At 47.3% G+C, this 19720-nt stretch overlaps 1 protein-coding gene across 3 annotated transcripts in view; it reads right to left on the minus strand.

The window, feature by feature from the left end:
- CAMK2G (calcium/calmodulin dependent protein kinase II gamma) overlaps positions 1-19720 on the minus strand; it is a 121143-nt gene that overhangs the window by 2461 nt on the left and 98962 nt on the right. Inside the window, exons 14-21 of one of the 3 annotated variants that reach the window (XM_075717418.1) lie at positions 15920-15952; positions 11947-12009; positions 10291-10335; positions 9578-9626; positions 7396-7509; positions 2816-2891; positions 2222-2316; positions 855-1100 (exon numbers count right to left, since the gene is read on the minus strand). In XM_075717418.1, the coding sequence (XP_075573533.1) occupies positions 868-1100; positions 2222-2316; positions 2816-2891; positions 7396-7509; positions 9578-9626; positions 10291-10335; positions 11947-12009; positions 15920-15952 (708 nt within the window). In that variant the 3' untranslated portion in view covers positions 855-867. Of the gene's footprint in view, positions 1-854; positions 1101-2221; positions 2317-2815; positions 2892-7395; positions 7510-9577; positions 9627-10290; positions 10336-11946; positions 12016-15919; positions 15953-19720 lie in introns of all 3 variants that reach the window. The other 2 variants (XM_075717419.1, XM_075717420.1) reach the window with 2 other exon arrangements.

Consider the following 19720-nt stretch of genomic DNA (forward strand, 5'->3'; position numbering starts at 1 on the left):
AGAAAATATTTAGTAAAAAGGTCCTAAGATTAGAAAACTTAGATCTTTAAAATGAATGTGACATACTTCAGCATAAAATGAAAGGAGGCAGAAAGAATTTTTACATCTAAAAGAAACAGTAAGGCAATAAACAAGAATGCCTAAATGCTGCAGAAGTAAATGGATCTGCTGTCCTTCAGGAGCAAGCAACAATAGTTTCTTCATGTCAAATTTTATAATCAAAGTTTCCTCCAGTGCTGAATTCTGGCAAGCTAATTGGGGGATATTTTAAATCCTCTAAGAGTATTCTTTGTTTAGATTTATTTTTCCCTCTGAGTTTTCTTAACATTGTACAGTAAATAGCTTCTGCTAATCAGAAAACCAGTAGTAAAATTTATATGAATAAATCTTTACGCTTATGGCATTGAAATTGTTCCATATAGATTTTACAATATTCTGTCTAGAATATGACATTCTCATCAAAAAAGTCCTCTGAAATCACCAGCATGTACAGGTAGATCCCTGACAGCTGGGAAACAGCAAACCTGTGCACAGCATGAGCTACTCTTCCCCTCTGCTCTGTCCGAGCACAGAGCTGAGTACCTGGGAGGAAGCACTGCTGCTACAAGGGTAGCTATGCTCAGGAACAACCGTCTGGCACATGACTCCAGTTTGTCAGGAGTGGCAGATAATCCTACTGAGTCCAGAGGGCAGGGCTTAGAGAAAGGAACACCAACTGATCAGCAGAAGCTTTTAGCCTACCCACAGCTAAAAATGGTTCTCTTACAGCCAGCTAAACAGCCTTGAATACTGAATTCCCACAAACAGCAGCCTTAACTGCATGTATGATATACTCCTTCCCCGACAGTCCATACCCGTATTTGATCTTCACTGGAGAGGTGCTGCAGGAGCTCCAGAGCAGTGGTAGTGGACATTCAGCCACTTGCCATCTCGGCGGTGCCAGACGCGGGTCTCTTCAGACTGCGTGGTGCGGGGCCGGCCTTGGCCATCGATGTACTGTGTCAGGCGGATGTATGCGATGCAGGCAGCATCTTCACCAATGACATGGACGTGGGGGTTCAGGATGGTGGTGTGTATTGGCTTGCTGTTCTTCGACAATACTGGCAGAACATGCAAAACCATCAGCTTCATTTTACTAGTACGAAGGAACAGCCCCCATATCCTCCAACCTCTTTCGTATTCTACTCACCTTCCACTGGATTCTGGGACACAATAAAAATTGTTCCTGCAATTTTCCACGCAAAATCAGAGCAATTCTTTCCCCCATCACCTGTTCTTCTCCTTAGGAACTGCACGCTTATCATTGCTAGAATCCCCCGGCCCCTTTGCTCCCACTTCCTCTGCAAAGCATACTCGCCACTTTTTCAACATCAGTGCTGCTGTTTCTTCAGTTACGGGAAAAAGATCTTTTAATTACAGAATATCGTTGCAAAGGAGTCAATAATCAGGAGATCTTTAAGCTAGGCCTGCATTAAATATGAACAAGCCTCAGAGAAGTGCAAAAACCACTCCAGAACAGACTTTTGAGAGAGACGAAGTCTCTGCATACTTGGAGCACTCGGAATTGCCTATACTAAGGACCTGGACCTAACCCCCAAAATACAACAAATTCTACAGCTCAAGATTTAAATTGCAATTATCTCATCCTGTGGAGACATCCAGGAAGGGAGTCAAATTCACTAGTATAAATGATAGCATTTCTCCCAACTCTTTTTCCTGCCCCAGGCTGACAAGGTGACCCTTTTATCCACATAACGGGTTCAATTAGGTGTTAAGAATTTTGAAACTGTCCAGGGAAAACTCAAAGCAAAGGCATGACTGATGTGCATGACTGTCTTTAGGTCTGACCATTCAGTATGTCTACCCCAAACATACATGTTGTTTCCATCAAAATATGCTCATTTTTTCCATTGCCATATCAGCAGGAAATCCGGTACCTCAAACTTTTAAAGCTCCTGCAGCCCATGCTTACAAAATATTTGCACCAGGCAAACTGTATGCCTACGATGAAGGTATCTGGGGTTTCAAATTGAAATTGTTGCTGAAAAAGGCTTTTGAGAGAAAGCATGCTGGCTCTTATGAATGCATCATAACCCATGCACAATCAAGTTCTTCCTGGTTCTGATAACCAGTAAAAACAACGACAGTTTTCCCCCCCAAAATATGGCATAAAGGAAGATTAGAGAGAAAGCTGTTCATGTTACCAAATCTACCCACTCACAGTTCTCAAAGTAAAACTTATGGAAATCCATTCCTTCAACCAGGTTCCCCAGTGCTTCAGGTTCAAATGAGGTCAAGCCAGGATCACAGATTTTTCTGCAAAGAGAAGCACCACAGGCTTACAATCTGCCTTTGAGCCCAAGGGCTATTTACACAATGAAACGCTGGTGTGGCATTTGACTCACACCCTGTGCCAACCTAACTATTTCCCTACTCCAAGGGCTAAGTTCCTGGAGGACTCGGTCCTACTGCAACAACACAGAGTTGGTGCTAGTTGGCGTTTCACATAAAACAAGCCTGTAGGTTCCTGGCTCTTCTTTTATTCTCTTTCTGCCCATCACACTGCCCTCCCCGCTACTTTTCTTACAAGGCCAGGGCATTTTCCTTTTGTTGCTCCTGTTACTGTTTGATAACTGACTTCTACTTGATGTTCATTTAGAGAGCTCTACCGTATCCCTACTCCTAATTGATGGAGGCTAAAAAGCATAAAACTTTTTACCATCCCTGACTGCATGACAACTCCTCATACCCAGGAGCCAGAACATCACTTGCACACAAACTGATAAACAGCCTGTCAGAAAACATCCATACTTACGTATAAGCCTCAAAGTCTCCATTGTTGATGGCTTCTATCAGCTGCTCTGTTATCTTAATGATCTCTTGCTTACGCACTGTGAACAAGAAGAAAAAGCAATTTAACAGTGCATAAGACTTCAGTGGGAATATGGGGCTACGGGTGCTTCCTACAAGCAACTTGCAGAGCACCGTTAGTCTAGATCTCATAGGATGCTGCTCCCTGCATTCTGGAGATATGCAGTAATGACAGCCATCCACATGAGAATAGGGGGGCAGTGGTATGAAAGGGGAATGGTGATCCCATAATGCAGGGAGAAAGGAAATAAAGATGTCATATTCAATTTTTTTTCTTCTAGAAAGGTCTAAGGCACCAGAGGTGTCTCCTGAATGACAGCCTGAGGTGCTTCTGGGGAGTCTCACCAATGAATGTCAGTAAATCTGCCAACGTGAAGCACTTGTCTGGCAGTTTAAGATGTGGAAACCCTTCACCACAGTAGTCATATACAAATGGCTGCCAGCACACAGATCAAGCCAATTAGAAACAGTCTCCCAGCAACTTGCCTATCACCATCACCAATATCTCAGCTATTACGAATGCTGCAAACAAGCAACTGGGACATGTAGGGATGACTTCCGCAAGCTAGAAAGACAACCGCAGCAGGATGGATGGGTTGGATGAACAGGTCCTAGCTATATATACTAGTACACACTCCGTTCCTCAGGCAGCTAGCTTCCGCCAATCCCTATGGCACAATTCTTTTTAGCACTCTGACAGCATTGACACTAGCCCAACCCAGCACACTGGACTTCAAGACAAATGAAGAGAGGGGCTACCTGGCTGCTGTTATTTGGCCCCTCTCTGGCCAGCACCTCTGCGCTCTCTTTTCTTGGTTTCCCACAGCTGATTGCCCAGGTCACATCCTCTCTGAGGTGTTCCATCTCCCATGCTGATTTCAAGAGTCCTAAATGCTCGCAAGGTTTGGGTCGGCTCTGTTAACTAACACAATTCTAGTTCTATGACTTTACGTGCACCATCTATATGCATAAGCCTGTATGCACACCCTCACATCTCTTCAGCCTTCTCCACACTTCCCCTGTAGGTAGAATATCCTGCACATTGTACAAGCATTTAGGAGGTGCTCTAGCATTATCTTCAATATTACCAAATAATTTACAATTCCTGCCATCAGAAGTGGAATTTATGTGCCCTTAGACATCTAAAATGTAGGTGTCTGAAATGGAACCAGTCACCTGACTGTGCCTCCTTTAGGCCCGAAGGAAGCAGGTGCTTCTGGAAGTCTCCCCTCAGGCATCTTGGATGCCTATCATTAGGGGGATGGTGTTTAAATCCAACCTACCATCTTCAGATGTCCAAGTCAGGGAAGCTGAATGCCACCCTAAATGCCAGGAGATGCTAGTCTGAACTGCCCTCCCCTGTAAACTTCCATCCACGTGTGCATCTCATCCCACCATTGATAAGTGCAGCTGAAGAGCAACACAATGATAATCTCACTGGGTATGAAAGATGTCTGCAGCAACTATGGAAATCAATTAAGAGAATTATACTACCTGGCCAGCCACAGAAACATCTCAGACAGGGGACAACTGGCTTATAATATTAAGGGAGCTGGTTTTGCCACTCAGGCTGTATACATCTTTTCCACAAAATGTGGAAAAGATGTATACAGGGAATGAATCAAAAAGACAGAGTGGGCTATGTATATTGTGAAAAATGTCTTTACAAGCAAGTCATCTGGAATTGCTTCCGCATGAAGCAAGGCTACTTATAGGACCTCCCTCCCACGCATAGCACACACAAATGCGTGCAATGTCTGGAAGATGGAGTTCATGGGAAAGGCTCTATTTGGGATGAGCGAGGCAATCTGCAGACCACAGCCACCCTGCGCTGACCCATCCCAAGGAGAGCTGCACCCCTTTCCCAAGGGTCACTATGCGGCAGCATCAACCCTACCTTTCAACACCAGTCCACTCCATCAGACTGTGCTCGTCTTCTGGCTTTTACTACATGTCCCAAGCCACAACCAGCACACAGGAGGTGATCCATTTTGTCCTGTGAAGGACATGATCCATGCCCTCTGAAGGACAGAGAGCCTCGGGATGTCACGGGGGAAGGCATTTGTGCCTGCCGCTCCTGATGAATCCACGGGGCCTCCCGACTTCCACCGCAAGAGGGGCACAAACGGGAGGCAAGCACACACCAGCACAGGTATAAAAGTGCAACTCACGGCTACCCTGCTGTCTTTTTTTGAGTAACCGAAGAGGCGGCCCCGCTGCAGCCGCCTGCCAGCACCGCTGCAGCGGCACCGCCGGCGGGAGACCGCAGGTGGGCACACCGCGGGCGCGGCGGCGGCCACGGCAGCGCCTTCGGCGGAGCTCAGGCTGCGCGGCGGGCTCAGCTCACGGCGGGCAGAGCTCACGGCGGGCTCTCCCCGCCGGCCGCGGGGAGCCGGCGGTGTGGGGCAGCCCCGGGCCGCCCCCGCCTCCCACGGCCCCGCCCGCCCGCCGGCCCCGCGGCGCCCCCCGGCGGCCGCCGCCGCTCCCTGCAGCCGCCCCGGGAGCCGCCCCGGGCGGGAGCCGCCGGCCCCGCCGTGCCTGCGCCTGGCTGCCCGCGGCCCTGCGGCCGCCGGGACCAGCTGGCGGCGGCGGCGAGCTCCCGGGCGCTCCGGACGGAGGCGGCGGGAGGGGCTCGGAGGTGGAGAGAAGGCGGCGGGGAGCTGCGCGTCTAGGGTGACTAGCGCTAGTCGCACTACTCCGCTACTGCTGCCCGGCTGCTAACTTACACGGTGCGCGGTTAAGTACAAAGGGAACTACTGGAGTTAGCAAAGGCTCCGACCGAGCGCGCTCTAACTCCAATGTCTGCCCTGGGCTGTCCCAGGCAAGAAGCTTCTCTTCACAAGACTGTGTAGCTGCAAAACAAATGTAAGCATTAAAATAATAAACAAACAGAAACCAGAAAGCAAAATAAAAACCAACAAAGAAGTACAGACACACACAGCCCCAACCCCGGTCAGCACACGAAGACATCCACGTCCCAGCAACCTCTACCCGCTCCCCTGCCGCTGTCACGCACACGTCAGCCGGGCTGGACGCGGCTCAGAGGGGACCACCCTGGCACCGGTGCAGAAGACCCCTCAGAGCACAGCAGGAACCGCACTAATGCTGCTGGAGGTGGTTTGACGGTGACCTAAAACGCTGGTCAGGGTCGTGACAGAGCAGCGCGAGGGCAAGTATGAGATGCGAATGAAAGGGAAAGAAAGTAGGGCATCCAAATCACTGCAAATCTCAACTCTGAGGGGCACAGGGTAGGAGAACGCTATCCCGCTTGGCAGAGAAGGGATTTGGCTCTCCTCAGTGTACCAGGCAGGGTCTTGCTATGAGCAAGAGGAAGGAGTTAAGCAAGCAGTGATGGACAGTTCACAGCAAAAAGGACTTCAGAAGAGATCATTTCCCTTCCGTTCTGGCTGGGCAAAACACCTTTCCTACTGCACCTCCTGAACCAGCAGTTTGACATACTTAGAGCTACTTCAAAAATAAGCAACAGAGAGGCTCCGACTGCTGCATCGTATGAGATACTGGTGCTGTGTGCAGGAAACCAGGGAAGGAAGACAGGAGGAGACAAGAAGAGGGCATGCCTGTTCCTTCCTTCCCAGGCTGACCTCAACAGAATCAAATACTCCAGGCGTTCCCAACTCACATTAAGGATCCTTCCATTATAGCTTTAAACCATCAGGCAGCTAGTATGGTATGTCTGTGCAGGGGAAAGGCTGGGAAACCCACCTAGATATTCTCCAACCTACTCGCTTTTTTCATATCCATTGTCAGAGTTTTTCAGCCACAGGCTCCTCTACGGAGGCAGTCAGTTCAGGAGAGATCAGGCAGATGGTACCGTAACTGGCAGACCACGGTACCAGCTCGCTGAGCTAGCAAGACAGACATGCAAGGTAAAGCTCACAACAGAGAGATGCCCCTCAGAGCCAACACTACCCAAGGATTTTCACTCAGAGCACCTGACAACGGATTCAGAAATGCTGAGGGGTCTTCCAGCAGCCACAGCCTCCCTTCCAAAGCATCCTTGAAGCAGTCTGTAAAAACCTGGTTTTCGTTCCTTTTGTACTTCCCGAGCACCATCCATGTCTGGGGTGCTCAGAAGTTCTTGACCAGCAAGACTGAATTCAGCCTCACGCAGCCCCTCCATAAGCAGACCTGCACCACTGACCCCATTTACCACAAGGAAAACTAAGAGATGCAGTGACTTGCCCGAGGAAACCCCGAAAGGCAGCGTCTCTGCAGAGAACTCCACGTCTCACCCAGATGAAAGCAAGGGAATGCAATTAGCTAGAATGAGGTTCTGGGGTTTTTTTCCAAAAAGGGAGGAAAGGTTTGGAAATTTTCAGTGTGCAAAGGAGGGTATTTTGCAGGAAGGGAGATGATTTCTTTTTGTTCTGGAGTACTGGAAATGAAAAATCAACATTCTGGAAGGAAGTTGAGGAAAGGAAAAATCTTGGGGAAGGAGAAATGGGAAAGGTGGAGGGAGGGGTGGGAAAAAGATGCTGTGAAGCACTGCACCCCTGGACTTACTGGCTGAGAAACAGAGAGAAAGCTGGGACTGCATGGACTCAGTCTGTGTTTTGCTCTCACTGTGCCTCCGTCCTTCAAGCACTGAGCTGCCGTCCCCGGTGGAGAGAGGGGGAGCTAGCATGGCAGGGAATTAAAACACAAACACAAACAAAACACGCAAGTTCAGTAAATAAAAAAAGAGAAAGGAAACAGGAGAACATTAAAGAAACCACAATGCTGGGCACAAAACATGCAGGAGTATCCTCCAGGGCAAAGCCAAGTAGACAGCTCTACAACATGGACTTGCTGTGCAATTTAGAATGACACAGAGGCGGGGGGCACTGCCTTTAGTCCCACCACAGTGGAAACAACATATCCCTGAGGCAACTGTCACGGATGGATCAAGACAATGTCTCCTACACCACAGCAGAACAGATCTGTGTAACCTGTTGTCCACTGAAAATAAAAAGTTGGCAGAGGAATTGCACAAGCACTTCCCTTTTCCCAGTCGTGGCTACGCAGAATGCTGAGAACTCCAACGTCCCCAAACCTTTTGGTCTATTTAGTTTTGCTTGAGTGCCTGCTTAGCTTAAAACATGGAGGGGCAGGAGTTGAAAAGGAACACTGGTGAACACTGCTACACTTAAAACTGAAGCACTAAAATGACCAGAGCTGGAGATAGCACAAACCATTACTGTGCAAGCTCCTTCCCACCCAACCACCATTCAAATGCTCCCTTCTATTAGAATCGTAACAAAATATTCTAACCTCTGCCAAAAAAAAAAACAAAACCCACAACCTCAAACCCCTCAGTTTTGATCTGCAGCAATGTAGCCCTATACAATTCTTCATAGATTTAGCCCTGGCCAGCTGCCCTCCTTCCCCCCCACCTTCTGTTCCAGTCCTAGCCTTCCTCTCCTCATAGCATTCGTATTCCTGACTTAACAGGACCCGCTGGCTCAACTGGCTCAAGTCTAGGACCTCTCCTGAACAAAAGCTGCCAAAGGAGACAGGATTCTGGACAAGTACCTGTTCTGGACGGATATCCAGTGGAGATTAGACAAATCAACCTCATTACCATGCTACCAAAACCATCCAGTTCCCTTCCCTTAAAGCTAGGTTCTTAAACCACGGATTACTCTTTGGCAAAGAGGTGGGAGCTAGAACACTGTCCTGTAATGAGGTCACGTCTTATCTGAAACAATCTGTATTGCAGAGCTCATTCACTCACTGGCATGCGTTTCTGCTCCCTGTGACTCCTCAGAAGAGGAGCCAGCAGCTCATGATAAGCCACAGGAAAAGCATCAGGAACTAGCCCAGCTGGCAGAGGTGACATTGCTGCTACACCACAGAGTCAGCATTGATTTTTCCCTAGGTATGTAACTCGGATTGACTACCGGGAGAATGAGAATACCTCTACCTCAAAATGCAAACTATTAACACATTCGCCTTAGAATGCAAACTGCATTCACCCATCCTGAACCTGCTCATTCAGGAAAATGTCTGCTTGTCCTTCTTTAGGGAGGTCAGGAAAAGGACAGCTGCTCAAACAACATGAGCAGCTCAGAGCTCCTTCAGCTAAAGAGTTTTACAAGCACAGAATATTTATGATACGGTCACTGAAAGGTGTGAAGTCTCTCCTCAGCCTCTCCCTCTACTGATATCTCAGTCAAGGACATGAAAAAATCATTTCCATTCAGAGACGACAGGCTGAGAATGATCTTCATCTTAGAAACAAAAATAGAGCCAAAGAGAAAAAAAATAAATGGGGAAGTGTGTGAATGTCACTAAAGAGATGCCCAGAAAGGGGTGAGAAGGGAGACTCAGCAGTAACAGAGAGGTTTAAACTCCCTGTAACCTACATGAAAACACAACCAGACTCCAAACCTCAAGGGACTGGTAGGGAGTTTCCAAGCCTAGAAATGGACTGGAGATGAACAGATTATGATATTTGCAAGAAAAAAAATTTCAACTCTGAGGCAAAAACAAATTAGCTCAGGGCAAACTGCTTATATACCACAGAGGCCAAGTCAGCAGGTTCCCCAGCGCATGGTCCCACTGTGACAGGAATGACAGCATCATGGTGAATTTATGAACCGAGGCAGACACAGAAATCTGGGAAGCTAGTTCAAGGCAATGATTGAATCTCCAGGATCCCCCGCCTGCACTTAACTGTATTAGAAATTACAGACAAAACACCTACCTTTCAGATCCTCATCTTCGGTCGTGGTGTTACAGCTCTCTGTGGAACCCTGCATGGCAGAACAGAGCATTACCAGGCATCAGCAGTCAGGAGCATAAGTAAATAGCTTGATTTGTTTGTGAAGGAAGATGGGGAAAACCACAAAAACATTGGCAGGGATGGCAGGGACAGGATGACACAAGGAAGACTTGGATGGAAGCAGGCCAAATATTAAGCAAAACTTAACAGCACCTCTGCTCAGCTTTTATGTGTTTAAGCCGTTCAAGCCATCCACCCAGAACTTTTACATGGACAGAAGTTACCAAACTCTGTCAAATGAGATCAAATGGGAGTTGCTTCTGTTTGGAAGAAGAACAGCCACAAGAAGCTAAAGAAGGGCTCCTAGGCTTTCTCAGAGGAACAGGTCTCCACTTCCAGAAGAAAAAAAAAAAAAGTGTGTAAGTGCCTGTATCTTCTCTTCCACCCCACATACGAAAGAGAGTGGTGACCACACACCGCAGTAGGAAAGAGATCATAATACTTGAACAGTTGTCCCTACTCAGCCTCTTCCAGAGATCCACAGCCATACAACACAACCCTCCCAGTCTACTGCCAGCAGTATTCAGGAGCATGCTACAATCCAGATGTTGGAAAGGTAGAAACCTAAGACACACGAAGACAAGAACGACAAGAGAGAAGTGGAGGTTTCTCTGGCAACACTCCCAATCCCTTACCTTTATGCCATCTGTAGCATTATGGACAACAGTAGTTTGAGGCTCCTAGGAAAGGATGGAAGAATCATTAAACTCCAGTTCCAAAGAATTCTCCCATTTTTCACTCCCCAGCAAGTGGAGAAAAGGTGACTGACATTGAAAAAAACCAAAACCAAACCACAAACTCCAAACAGCACACGTGTGCTTGCGTGCGCGCGCACACACTTCCTGCACAGAAGGTTTCCTGAAAAGAGAGGCTGCACTAAAAGCTACAGTTGCAAGGAGACAAAGCCCCCAGCTTCCCTGCAATTGCCCCCGATTCCCAACTTGCCTCCAGTGAACCAGGCTGGCACAAATGCCAGATGGCAACTGAGCAGCGAGGCTGCACCCTCTGCAGCCATTCATGAAGTAATGGCCCCTCAGCAGCATCCTCACTGGTAAAAGCTTCAGAAGAGGGAAGAGGGGGAGGAAAGGGTAATACTGGGCTGGGGCCTTTGTCTCCCATTTTTTTTTGAAAGTTTGCCAGGTATTTTACCCTAAAAAAGGGACATTCATAATTTCCATAAGAAGGGGGTAAGCCAGACCACCTCAATGCCTCTCAAAGAGGAGATGCTTAGGGAACTGGGCTGTGAAAAAAGGCACGTTTTTCTAGAAGTCTCTAAAATGAGATCCAATTTCGATAGTAACAACAATAATTAATAATTTAGAAAGGCTCCCTCAGTACCAAAACCATAATGAACAAAGCCAGTGAAGGGAAAGCAGGAAATTATGAAGTGTCCCCAAAACCCTTTGCCCTACAGCAAACAACAAAAACATCAAATCCCACCCTCCCACCCCCCCCAAAAATGCCAAATCCAACTCTCCAGAGACACACAACAAAGAGCAGCTACCAGGCCTACGGGTGCTAACTAGCTCCTGCGCTCATCCCTTCATTACCGGGACAAGACTTCGGGTTCCTGCACCATCTCCTCCCGCTGCTGTCGCTCTTGCAGGGTGGCTCAGGGAGGGCACCGGGGCCTGTGATGGTGCAGTGATATACACTCACCCATCCGCCTCTGTCACCCACTGCGCTGCCGCCTGATCTTCCAAGCACACTGAGGCAGACCACACCAAGCTGTGCCGTTAAACGTACTAGGCACAGGGCACCCTATGAAGCCCGCTGCACACAGCCCAAACAGAAAATGCTAGCCCAGCAAGTCAGCAAGCTGCAGAGGATCAACCGGACAACCAAGCAGGCCAAATGGGCCATCAAAGGATTCCTCTAAAACCCCTTTGCCTGCCCTTTCTTCTGTGGTGTCCTGAAGTCCATCCTCCATTTCCTGGGTGTTGGAGAGTGGATGGAGCTTGCCACTCTCTTCTTCCAAACCAGCCTCCCCAAAGCCAGCAGGAACAGTTAACGGGACACACAGAACTATACAGGGATGGCACAAGGGGAAGTCCAGGCAAGCTGCGATCCCCACATCCAACCACAGCTCTGCTCAGCACCCCCACCCCGAAGCCTGTGAGGCTGTGATCAGGCCCCACAGCAGCACAGGGACACAGACAGAACAAAGCCAAAACACAAGCTGAAACAGAGCAGCACAAGCAGCACTCGGGATGGGGGGGAAGGAGAGAAGGGGAGAGGACAGAATCAAAATTAAACCAAACAGGAGAAAAAATAGCGGTTGGGGAAGATACCATGGACGTCTGCACTGGGGGTGTTTCTTTTGCAGTGCTTACTATACTGGTTTTGTTGTTGCTCTGTGGCTGAGACAGAAAAACATGGTTTTAGTTCCCCTGCTGGGCAGCAGAGGCAGCAAGAAAATGACAGTTTTGCTCCAATCCCAACCATCTCCTCAGACCCTCCCCTCCCCACAGGCTCGATCACCAAGAAGAGGGAGGAAGAAGGAGTGCTGCCCAGGTCGATGGACATCATCCTTCCCTCAGAAGCAAGATATTGTAAGGATGTACCAAAACCCAAATGCGCATGGACTGCTAGAGCTATAAGGAAGGAAAACAGAAGGGAAAAAGGCAGCAGCCCAAAGGGATGGGGAGAATCCTGCAATGAGCACCAACAAAAGTATTTGGTGAAGAAGAATGAGAGATGGCAGCAGTCCCAAGAGAAAGAGACTACAGAAGCGAGAGACACACAGTAGTCACGGTGCAGTCTCAAACAGGGGACAAATGGGAGTCGTGTCTGAGGAGTCCCAAAGTGTGCAGAAACGGTCCTAGATGTGTGATGATGCTGAGGGTCCCAGGAAATCTACTGATGCAACAAAAAGCGTGGTCAGCCCTAGCAAAGGTCGAGAAGAGGTAAGGTATGGTGTGCTGTGTCCCCGCTGTGACCTGAATAAAGAGACTTTAGGACCAAAATATGGAAAGGAATGAGGGTGGGATGCAAGGAAAAGGCCACGTAGTTCCCCAAGTAGCAAGTCCTCTGGATGGTGCCCAGTAGTTTTTCATCTTTCCCCTCTTCAGTCTCTCTCGTAGCTGTGGTAGAAGAATAAAATCTCCATTTCCTGCGTTCACATAGCACAACAGTGAGACAGTCACCAGCTTGCTGCAAAGAAACATCCCATTGAGTCATGTTATGTCAGTTATGTCAGGAATGAGCAAAGTCTATGTTCGTAGGAAGACAAACCTGTGTCCACTAGTATATAGTTCCTAGCCCACAAATCCAGTCAGTTGTTGGAGAATTAGGCCCCCAGTTACACTGCCGTGTAACGCCCACACCAGGTATATAGCTCTCTTGCTGCCAGACACCAGCAGCAATGTCAAAATCAGCACTGCAGGAGCTTCACTCGGACTCCTTGGTTTACAGACGAGGGGTACTGGATGGCAGCTCACAGCCACGTGACTTCATTGCAGCTGCCCTCCATGCCACTGTTCCTGGGGAGTGCAGACTCATACTGCAAAACACCAGGCCCTCATCACCCAGTAACCGCTACAAAGAATGCAGAAGTCAAACGCTGAGCTGAAAAACATCTGCCAAAGGTTTAATTACGTCAACCAGAGACAGATCCTATGAGGTTGAGACTTCACACACACACCTACTAATACTTCAGTTTTTCTTCACAAGCAGCATGCCTTGGCTTAGCTATCCCTTTTGGAGAGGGAGAGAGGAGAAACAGAAGAGGAAGATGGGGCAGGTGGAGAGGGGAGGAAGTAGGAGAGAGAGGCAAGAGTGCATTCTTTAAAAGCCCACGGGGGGAAAAAGAGCATGACACACTCATCCCCCAAGCTAAGCAAGGAGAAACACTTCACAAATTACTGTTTACTGCCTCTTCCTATATATCCCTGCATTGTCTTAAGACTTTGCCTTTCCAAGAGCTTTGCTTCCTGCATGTATTTCCAGCCTGATGGCAGAAGAGATGACAGCCACTGTGGATGTAAGAAAGGAGCAGATCAACCTGAAAAAATGAATCCCAAGCTATTTTGTGGCATAAAACCAACCAAACTTCTGGCAATGCCTGCGTCCACCCCTCCACACAGCACTGAGGTTCCTGTATTTCTTCAGAAACTGCGATCCTAATGCAGAGATCTATCTTCCAAACCTCTTCCAGTGAGAGGAGCACAGCCCATTTTTCTTAGTCCACTGGGATAAGAAGATAAAGTTAGCATGAAAGAAGCTATACAAAAATACTTCTGATTTTTTGGAAGGCTTTATAACTGAGGCCAAATGGGAAGAAAACCCCCAAACCATCCAGTAAGCCAGCGTTCTGAAAAAAAGCTGACAGTAGCTTGTTAGGTGTGGGATGTCACCCACGCCCACCCAAAGCACATAGCCTACCCTCCTGGCTGCACTAACACCCAGTTCATCCATCATACTCTTCCCCATCCAGTGGGCTGACGAAGACCAAGTATCATCTTTGCTAGTCCAGAATCACTTAGCATTTTGCTCCAGGACAGAGTCCCAAGGAAATAAGAGGCAGAAGACTTAGCCTAAGCAGTTTTCACAGCTCTTTCTCAGACAGAAGTATCTCACATACGGAGCTTCTTACACGCACTCATGTCTTATGGCCACCTAACCAACTGCCCTTCCCTGGAAAAGACTGGCCTGCCCTTCCCAGAGCCCCAGGTACCACAGCCAACTCTTACCCCTCCTTCTGCCAGCCAACATCACAGTCACTGGGCAGGCTACGATCCTGGGTAATTCACAGCGGTACACATCAAGTTAAAAAGAGGCCAATTCACCTAAAAAGGTGCCAGGCCCTTCTTAAGATCTGTGTAACACAATTAGTTTTGGCACAGCAGTTGGCAGCGCTTCCTGAGCTAGACAAGAGACAGACAGACAGGCACAAACAACACAGAGGGTGCAAAGAGAAAGAAAACAGACCAGTGATCATATCGCTAGGGACACGTATTTCTAGCCAACTAAAAGAAAATAAGTACCAACACATGGGCCGTCTCTGGTTATTTAGCCACCTTCGCTGCTTCCATGTTTTCTGAGGCCGACACTTAACACAGTTTACATATCCCAGCTGCTTTAAAACAACATGCAGAGGGAATTTAAGTATTGCTGGCAGTGGGCAGAAAGGAAGGGCAAGAAAGGCACAACAAACTCCTGCCCTGGAGTTTCATAAAGGCAGGGCTGGTGAAAAGTCAGTCCCTTGCATCAGATTTTCCAAGCACTACTTTGGGATTACTTTTTTGTGTTTACATAGTTTTAAGCTGTCATTGAAGGAGGAAAAGGAGAAATATCTTCCAGATAGTAACATAGAAACAAATTATTCTGCTTTCTCAGTACTATCACATTCCTGTTCCTACCTGCAATAGGGGAGAAATATTTTCTGTCCTTCTCCTGTGTAAAGGAGATAATGCAATAACTAATTTTTATACTTTAGTTATTGTTCATACCTCAGTATCAGAGACGAAGGCATCATCTAATGGTCTGTGTATGACTCCTTACAATATGGCACTGGCCAATTTTCCTTTTGCTCCCTTGAGAGTGGATTTGACTACTTTTCTGACAAATTCTATGGATGTCAAACATCTGGATGGATGAAAAAAGGAAATGAACAGGACAGGGGAGGCAGTTACTGGGTATTTGGTCATGCTGGGACACATAAACGAGATCAGGACAAAAGGAAGTTTTGGATTATAAAGGCTCTGACAAACCTTTTCAGTAAGTATGCTAAAAAAAGAAGTGACCGGCAGCTCTGAGCTGCCCGGCGGTGCTGTGCCCACACATTTCATCTGAACAGTGGAGCCCCATCAGTCTCTGCCACATTTGGAGCGACTCCCAGTTTGTTCTACACTGCAGGGCTCCCACCAAGGATGACGGCACCAACACCAGGCAAAGCACCTGCTCCTCTTTTTGGCACCTCTGCAACAGAATGACAAAGCCCCATGTCCAGGCAAGGCACGCACCTGCTCTGCTGAGCCCAGGAGAACCACTGCCTTTTTTCGTTTCACACTCAGAGCAGGCAAGATCAAACTGCATTGCCAGCAGTTGATTTTCTGCACAAAATGGGAAGTGTACAACTGGCCGGAGGCCAGACGGTCACAGGGCCCTTTTAGTGAGGACATGGACCTTTCAGTGCACAATGATCCCCCCCGCCACCGCCCCCCTGCACAGACATGCTATGTAGGGTGATGAGCACAAGCCGAGCGTGCATGGCATGAGAATGGCGGACGCACGAATCGCAGGCAGCTTACGGGAGGTGCTCACCATCAAATGCACACTGGAGCTCGACTTCCTTTTCTGGACACACCATTGAGAGAGGGAAAGAGAAGGGAAGAGAGGAGATGAGAAGAAAAGCACAGAAACTATTCACACATTAGTGTGCCAGCAAGGGCCCCCCTGCCAATAATGCTCCCCTAGGGGCAGGTATAAGCAGCAGCAGAAATGCACGGACTCGCGAGAAGGCGCAGAGAGGTCACCATTAAAGAACACGACTACACACCAGGGGAAAGAGCAAGGTTGAAGACCCCCATCCACTCAAACATTGAGGTCAGAGCATAGGTGCCAACACACTGATATAAGGAGAGAAGAGGGAGGAGTACATATGGACAAGATGTGGGATGCAAGGGGGTGCCTCTATGTGCTCTCCCACCTTCTTCCGTGCATAGCATGGGGAGAAGAAAAGCTCCCTCACACAGAAATTGGGGCTGATTTGAAAGGCAAGGTGCACCCATGTTCAGACATAGAGGAAACGCAAAGAAGTCAAAGAGGCACTCAACAGCAAGAACACCTTGCGCTCTCAGATACTGGGAGAAAAACAAACAGGGAGCACTGCTCAAAACACTATCCAGCCTTCTTGGACTCTACTCTTGTTCAAAGGTATCTTCAGTCATCTTCAGACAACTTCACACTGAACTGCACTCCCCAGTGAGCTAGGCTCAGCATGCATTTTTCTGCTCTTTCACCACACTCTTACTGTCATCCTATCCAAGCAGAGCCTGGCAGGTCTTTCAGCATTACAATGCTACCCCTTTCTCCTGCTGTCTCCACATACATTTTCCATCTGCCCTTCTCCTTTGGTACTGTCTAGACTACTTCTCTGCTGCTTACTACTCATGTGGAGGTACTACCGAGTCGAGCTTATGCAGTACTGTAGGACAGCATGTCCCAGCCAAAACCCACAATGTCATGGGGCTCACCTACGTAGCTCTGGACTCCTGCATGCTACCACAGCCCACCTCTGGACCAGCCTTTCCACTCACTACAGGCTGTGGAGTTGTGCCTCCCCATTTCACACACTTACTGAGCCTTCACAGCTTTCACCTTGAATACTGTCTTCGTCCCTGCTATCCTCACATCAGAGCTCAAGCACACATTACAGACTGGCACGTCTTTGAGAGCAGAAGTGCCTGTGTTCACCTCATACCCAGAGCCATATTCCTAATCACACCATACAGCCCAGAATCACACAGCCACTGCACGAACAGACTCAAACTAGCAAAGCTTCTGCCTCATCTGATCTTTAATTCCAGTACGGACAGACTCTGAACACTGATCAGTTCAGCATTTGGCTCACCAATCTTCCATTTCATGTAAGCATAACACAAAGCTTGCCATTACCTGTTTTACAAACTTGTGATGCCTCTCATCTTCTTTTAGTACAATTTAGCTTCTCCACAGGCTTTTCCTCAAGCTAGAGCTGAAATAGGATGTACTACCAGTGCATGAATGAAATGCTTAGACCACCACCAACCCAGAGGAATCCTTGTACCCAGTCACAACAAGGAATTTTTAACTGGGAGAAGTGGAAATTCACAGCAGCTGAGAAACTGCTCCAAAACTTCAGTTTCTATTTTTAATGTATGCTATAAGTTGCAGCAGACAAACAGAGGCTATATTGATACTGCAGGAAAACCTCTCTCTAAGGAAGACAGTCTCATTTGAAGTGTATATAGATTTCCAATGAGTTACAGAAACAAAAAAAGGGGCAGAAAGTGTTAAGAGACAAGGAAAAGGTTCAATATGAAAGGAGAGTCAACCAAGCCATATAGAAAACAATCACCCTCCTATATTAGAGGCACAAGTAACACTGACACAGGAGGAAACAGAAGCCTCTACAGATCAGAATTTAATTAGAGTACAATCTACATTTAAAACAGTACTGGTCTATTAACATGACACGATGTATTGTAGAAATCCCAGAAAGCACATTATTACCGGCTACTATAATAACAGGGGGGAGAAAAGCTAGCTAGGCAGTATGAAAAGGGTAGGGAGTGAGGTCTGTTAAGACCAGAGCATGAAAGTACTATTACAACTCAAGACAGGTTGGATAACGCCAACATGAGGCACCAGTAGTAAGTGCTAAGCATCAAAACTTAAGTCAAAACATACACAAGGAAATTACTAAAACCAGACCTGTCTCCCAATCCCCTCTAACAGCTGCATCAGAGCCATCTACATCACCCTCCCAAGGTGACTACCTGGGTGAGCAAAACTTTTTGATCCTCTTGTAATGTGACTGCAACTTAGCAAACTAAATAAGATAACAGAAGTTTAGTTACAGACAGAGTTGTCTTTCCCTTCCATAACACAGCTACATCTCCAAGTATTTCTAAGCAGTGCAGAGACATGCCAGGGAATGCAAAAAATTGTTAAAGGCAGAGGGATAGCCTATGGTAAAGTACCACACTGATTACTTTAAGGATTTCCCTACATCTAAGCAACAAAAATCTCCCAAAGCAGTACAGACAACATTTTCCTTTCAAACCCAGGGATGAATTTAAGGTTCTATTTCTGTATTTGTGTGAAATTCAGGTATTCTTCTCAAAAGAGGAGCAGATTCTCTACAACAAAACTTAAGGAAGACTCTTGCTTTAGGTAACAATAAACAGAAGTCAGCAGGTGACAGAAGGCAACCTGAAGAATCACTGTCCCTTCAGCATTGCAGCAATACTAGAAATGGCAAGTGTAAATCATTCCAAGCACCTACAGAAAATACAACACAAACCAGAAGATGCTATAGGGAGTACAGTGATTCCAGGCAAGGTCCCATTTGCAGTTCTGGGCACTTAACATGGATATCTTTTTACAACAGCTTTTTGCATTTCTGTCTTCCACATGCAGTTCTTCCCCCAGTTTGATACTGACAGTATCAGTATGTTAAAATATCACGCTTGCTGCAACTCATATTCTTATAGAGAGTATAGTCATTTCAGGACGTAAGGCAGGAAAAAAAATATTGAACTTAAAGCAGACCAGTGAGAGGCAGCCTGAACTAGCAGATTTGAGGTCCTATTTCTACTTCTGCTTTAGTCCTTTTGTGTGATGCTGAGCAAATAATTTCATCTTTGTCAGTCCATCTTCTCTGTTGCCCTTTGTCAGCTTGTCTATTTAAATTGTAAGCTAAGAGGCAGGGATTTTCTGCTTAGGCATCGCTACAGTGCTAAGCACACTGGACCCTTGATCTCAGTTGGAGTTTCTAGGCATTACAACAATGCCGTGAAAAAAGTGAATCCATCAAAGGTGGGTAGAATGTGTTACTGGATGTCAGCACTTGAACAGATCTAAGTGCTCCACAAGCATCTTGCATAAAACAGTTCAGCATAAAACCGTGCTGTTCAGGTGAACTTGGGTTCTCCTCATTTAGCTTCACCGTAACAATCTTTAAACAGTATGGCTTTAAGATCATAAATAGTCCAGATACAGAAATAGGAGCATTAACTCCTGTTGGTCACTGCATGGATGTTACTTGATCCTTTTAAATTTCCAGACCCTTGCAGATTTTCTGAGGATTCCCCGTTGGTTCACTTTGCTACTGTGCTTTCTCTAAGACATGCTTTCACTAACTGCTTTCACAGCAGCCATGCCAGCTTACAGAGCATCCTGCCTTCCTACACACTCTTTACTGGGCAAAGGGCAGGGAAAGCTGGTACCCACCAGGCATAAAATGTACACTTACCGCAATATTCCTTACAAACAGCAGAACAAATGGTATTTGGTGCCTGTTTGCAGTTACGTAAGATGAAGGGCAGGTTTTACAACATTAACCTTGTCACACCAAAAATC

Source organism: Pelecanus crispus, chromosome 10 (assembly GCF_030463565.1).
Source record: "Pelecanus crispus isolate bPelCri1 chromosome 10, bPelCri1.pri, whole genome shotgun sequence".
Taxonomy (NCBI): Eukaryota; Metazoa; Chordata; class Aves; order Pelecaniformes; family Pelecanidae; genus Pelecanus; species Pelecanus crispus.